This window comes from Malania oleifera, chromosome 3, assembly GCF_029873635.1.
Source record: "Malania oleifera isolate guangnan ecotype guangnan chromosome 3, ASM2987363v1, whole genome shotgun sequence".
NCBI lineage: Eukaryota > Viridiplantae > Streptophyta > Magnoliopsida > Santalales > Ximeniaceae > Malania > Malania oleifera.
The window spans coordinates 44,586,650-44,592,000 of NC_080419.1; the positions used below are offsets into that span (position 1 = coordinate 44,586,650).

The following is a 5,351-nucleotide window of genomic DNA, read 5'->3' on the forward strand; positions in this document are numbered from 1 at the left end:
TGTAGGATCTGAGTTTCGAGCGCTAAGGGCGTAAGATCTGAGTTTTAATGAGACTCTCAGTAAACCAAGTAAAGGGAATAAATTATAACAGTATTTTTAGAGTTACGATTTGAATTAATATGTGAAAATGAGCATATGGTATTTTGTCTGAAAATTATTATGATAAATATTAGATAAATTGTGTGGCATTTGAGTAATATTAAATTGTGATATTTTGAAGTGTGAAATTAATATATTATGAATATTAGATGAAAACTGTGTGGCATATGACATATATTGAAAAATGTGAAATATAACGATGAGTACTTTCTAAGAAATTATTGAAATGAGAATTATTGATGTGATTAGTGGAAAATAATAAAATATGGTATTTATATGTGAGTAGAAATGATTTGCATGAAAAATGAGATTTTACAAATTACTGGTATGGGTATTTTGAGAAATGTTGAAATATGTGAAATATGATATATACTATTATGAGATGATGAAATGTGCATAGAAAATGATGAGAACATTTATATTGAGATGAATTGAGATATATTGATATGAGATTAATGATGTATATTGATATGAAAATATTGAAATGTTAAAATGAGAACATGAATTTTGAAACGTATATAATGAAATATGATTAATGAAATACCAATACCACAGAATAATTGCGGGTATGTGATAATGGTAACCCTAATGGATGGTTGTGGAAACCTTAATGATGGGTTGTGATATTTAGCACGATACCGTTGCTAGTGGTGTAGTGCAACCACACAGACTCTTGGAGGGTGTGGCGTGATAGTTGACTGAGCTATTTAGTGGAGTTGTTGTGCCTCCTGAGTTTGGATCAGGGTTATAGGCCGGCCTGTCGTATTACAAATGCAAGATATGTGATATGATATTTTGATCTAACCGGGTCGGCCAACCGTGGTTAGATCCAGCCTTCGAGCCACACAACCTTGACCATGGGGGGAAGCATGGGATGGAAAGAAAGATCCTCAGGGTAGCCATAAGTTACATACGCAATGTTAGTACCAGATACCAAGGATACTCATGAGCCGGATAGTAAAATGGAAATGAAAAGTGAAAGAAAGATAAAATGGGATAAAATGAGAAATGAAAGAAATAATGGTAATTGAGAAATAGAGAATGATAAAATTGAGAAATGGATCCGTGTGAGTTAATAACAAAAATAATTTAGGCAAAGTGAAACTCTCCGCCTGAGGGTTTACTGAGTAAAGTAAGTGCCCTGATAGGTATCAGATGTGGCTATACCTAACTACATAACGTGTTAGGGCAGAGGGAAGCTACCTGTATGGGCGGCTAATCTTCCTTATTCTCAGGAATTTCGCAAGTAAATATGTGTTGGAAATGATTGAATTTGAGAAATGGTTTTAAAGCTTATAAAAACTTGTGTTGTATATCTATATGATTATATGAGAATATGTTTATCAGTGTATTTTTTCTCAGATGAAATGTTAATTGGAAAAGTAAAGTGTGTTATAACTGAATTCATATGGTCATACACTATAAATAATTTATTCCTTCTTACTGAGACGTGTCTCACCCAAATTATCTAAATTTTTCAAAGAATAGGGATAGGCTAGGTGATAGAACTCTGAGACCATACGGAGCTGGGACCTTGACACGCAGGGTGAGTCCTTGGACTAGGAAGGTGTAATTCCCCTAGGATTGTGTTGTTTTGGGTATGTGATGGTGATGTATATATATGTATGTTGATACTCTGGGTATTATGTTCTGACTATTATGAATATATCGTCTTCCGTTGTTAGGTTGTATAAATGAAATGACTTTTTACCCGGTACCCAATGCGAGTCGGGTCATACAAGTAGTAACAGGGTTGTTGACGTGACCGATTTTTGAATAATGTTGATGATGTGTAATTATTTATTATTGTAGAAATTCTTTTTAAAAAAAATTGTACGAAAATTGGGGCGTCACAGGAGTGATCCCTCGGAATAGATCCCAGGTCCTCCAAGCCGATCATACTTTCCTTTTCTTTTCTTTTTTTCTTTTTTCAAGTGATCGTGATTGGGAAACATCTCAAACATCATTCGACTTTTTCATTCAGCAACAGTTTATATTATTACTTTAATCACCGATTTGACTGATCTATTTGATCAGATCGACTCAATGTCACCAAATCAACATGCATTATTAATAACGACTTATAGAACCGTTACTAATATAATACTATTAGTGGTGATTCATTAACCATCACTAATAAGTGTTTTTTAGTGATACCTTGAAATCCTAACTAATACTCCAAGAAACGTCGCTAATATTTTCCTGACATAGTTTCCGTGCAAAAAGTGGTTTCCCACGATGGTTTGAATGGGAAAACTGTTTTTTGGTGACGAAATTAAAACCGTCACTAATACTATCGTCACTAAAAATCAATTTTTTTTTTTTAGTGAAAGGAGATTCAGAGAAGAGGTAACATCATCTCATTCTAACTTATTCTATTGTTGAATAAAACCTCTCTAGAAAATCTCTTACTTAGGCATTGGAGTGATCTCCCGGAATATACTCCGGGTCCTTCAAGCCGATCATACATTCCTTATATTTCAAGTGGTCGTGGGAAACATCTCCATCGTCATTCAACTTTTTCATTCAGCAATAGTTTATATTATTAGTTTAATCACCGATTTGACTCATCTATTTGATCAGATCGACTCAATGTCACCAAATTAGGTGAGGATTCAAATTTTAAGAATTCGATTTAAAGAAAATTGAATGAAAAAGTTGTATGAGGACCTGATTTGACACGTTCGGACGCAGATTACAACCCGCGGGTTCGGGTAGGCTATCATTTTCGTTATTGTTTTGGATGGGTGGGGTCGACAAGTTCGGGTTTGTCACTTGGGGTTTTCCATGCGCTTCAGCTCTTCGCTGTGGTAAAGGGGCGAATTACCACCCCGCAGGTAGCCAATCCCCCTCTTCAACCTCATCCCAGACGTGTCCTTCCACCAGCAGTACTTGGTTCCATTTCTTCACACCTCCCAATGCACCACCCCACCCCTCTCTCCCCGGCCTTCTATTTCCATTACTTAACAGCTCCACCATATTCCCTCCCGCCGTCTTCACCTCTCTCTCTCTCTCTCTCTCTCTCTCTCTCTCTCTCTCTCTCTCTCGCCATGCAATTCTTCGCCGCTCCGTCACCTCCCGAACTCGAAACCCCCCCTCATCCTCGCATACCTGCAAACACAGCTCCATTGAATTCGCAGTCCATCTCATGCAAAATTCTCACCAACCCCTCCAATAAGTCACTCCCCAAAGAACCACCGCCGCCATCGCAGCTGCGGCTGCAACTTCCAGTCAAACCTCCACCGACGATGTCGCCGACAACCCCAGCTGCGAAGCTTCCCATGTTAAACCCGCTTCAGAAACTGGCTGCAAGAGCACTCGACTCCGTGGAGAAATCGCTGATAGTTGAATTACTGGAAAAGAATCATAAGCTCCCCCGCACCGTCGACCCGGCGGTTCAAATATCCGGGAACTTTGCTCCGGTTCCGGAGTTTCCCGTCCAACAGGAGCTCGAAGTTGTGGGTCAGATTCCGGCCAGCCTTCACGGCGTTTATCTGCGCAACGGAGCAAACCCCAACTTCTTGCCGACGGGCAGACATCACCTATTCGATGGCGACGGCATGATCCACGCGGTCAAGTTCGGAGCTTCGAACCGGGTCAGCTACAGCTGCCGGTTCACTCGAACCAGCCGGTTCATGCAGGAAGCAGCGCTGGGCCGTCCCCTTTTTCCCAAGCCCATAAGCGAGCTGCATGGCCACTCTGGGATCGCGAGGCTCGCGCTTTTCTACGCGCGCGGTTTGGTCGGCGTGATCGACTGCTCAAAGGGCATCGGCGTGGCGAACGCAGGGCTCGTCTATTTCAACGGCAGGCTTCTTGCCATGTCAGAGGACGACCTGCCGTACCACGTCAGAATCAAAAGCGACGGTGATCTGGAGACAATCGGACGGTGCAACTTCACCGGGCAGCTCGAATGTCCCATGGTTGCTCACCCCAAGGTGGACCCCACGACAGGGGAGCTTCACGCTCTGAGCTACAACGCGATGTCTAAACCCTACCTCAAGTACTTCAAGTTCGACACGTGCGGGAGAAAGTCACGTGACGTGGAAATCAATCTACGAGCGCCCACGATGATCCACGACTTCGCCATAACGGAGAACTACGTGGTGGTTCCCGACCACCAGGTGGTGTTCAAACTATCAGAGATGGCTCGGGGCGGGTCGCCCGTAATCTACGACCCGAATAAGACTTCCCGGTTCGGAGTTCTACCAAAGAACGACGCCGACGACTCGAGAATCCGGTGGTTCGACGTGCCAGATTGCTTCTGCTTCCACCTGTGGAATTCATGGGAGGAATATTCCGGCGACAGCAACGGTGATGACACCGTGGTCGTCATCGGGTCTTGCATGAACCCGCCGGACTCCATTTTCAACGAACGGGAAGAATCCCTGCGGAGCGAGCTGTCGGAGATCCGGCTGAACATGAAAACGGGGGAGTCGAGCAGGCGAGTGATCGTAGAGGATATGAATTTGGAGGCTGGGCAAGTGAACAAGCGGAGGCTGGGAAGAAAGACCCGGTACGCGTACATGGCTATAGCAGAGCCGTGGCCGAGGTGTTCGGGGGTGGCGAAGGTGGACTTGGTGACCGGAGAGGTGAGTCGGTATTTGTACGGCGAGGGGAGGTACGGCGGCGAGCCATGTTACGTAGCGCGGGAAGGAGAGGAAGAAGAGGCGGAGGGAGGGTGGGTGATGAGTTTTGTGAGAGATGAGAGGAGGGGAAGGTCGGAGCTGGTGGTGTTGAAGGCGGCGGAGATGGAGGAAGAGGCGAGGGTGAGGTTGCCGAGGAGAGTGCCGTACGGATTTCATGGTACTTTTGTGAGTTCCGAAGAGTTGGAGGAGCAGGCTTTGTTGCCTTAATTAATTACATTATTATTATTATTATTATTATTATTATTATTATTATTATTAAGAGATTGTGATATATGGAATAAATTTATTAATGAAAAGGTAGCTATCTCCATCTCCACGTACGTACTTTTTGGCAGTTTGTCTGGTGTGTATTTATCGGGGAGCTAGCGATTTCTTTTGTCCTTCCAATGAAGACATCCTTCTTCACATGCACATGCGACAAGCAGGTGCCGCAACACCATAAAAATTATTATTATTGACCATTAAGCAAATCACCTTTAATTCTGTCTCCCTCTCTCTCTCTCTCTCTCTCCTCTTCTTAATAGCTGCTGCTTCTTCTTCTTCTTTTTATTTTAATTTTAAATTTGATCATTTTGAAATTACAGATATAGACGGCGATGGACAATC

General features: G+C 42.9%; 1 protein-coding gene across 1 annotated transcript; it reads left to right on the forward strand.

The window, feature by feature from the left end:
• Nucleotides 1-2,926: 2,926 nt before the first annotated feature.
• LOC131152267 (9-cis-epoxycarotenoid dioxygenase NCED6, chloroplastic) lies at nt 2,927-5,065 on the forward strand. Its single transcript, XM_058104043.1, has one exon. It carries the CDS (start codon nt 3,018-3,020, stop codon nt 4,950-4,952), a length of 1,935 nt encoding a protein of 644 aa, XP_057960026.1. The 5' UTR covers nt 2,927-3,017; the 3' UTR covers nt 4,953-5,065.
• Nucleotides 5,066-5,351: the final 286 nt, after the last annotated feature.

Coding starts and splice junctions, on each gene's coding strand:
- LOC131152267 (XM_058104043.1), top strand. CDS start 3,018: ATGCACCACCCCACCCCTCTCTCCCCGGCCTTCTATTTCCATTACTTA.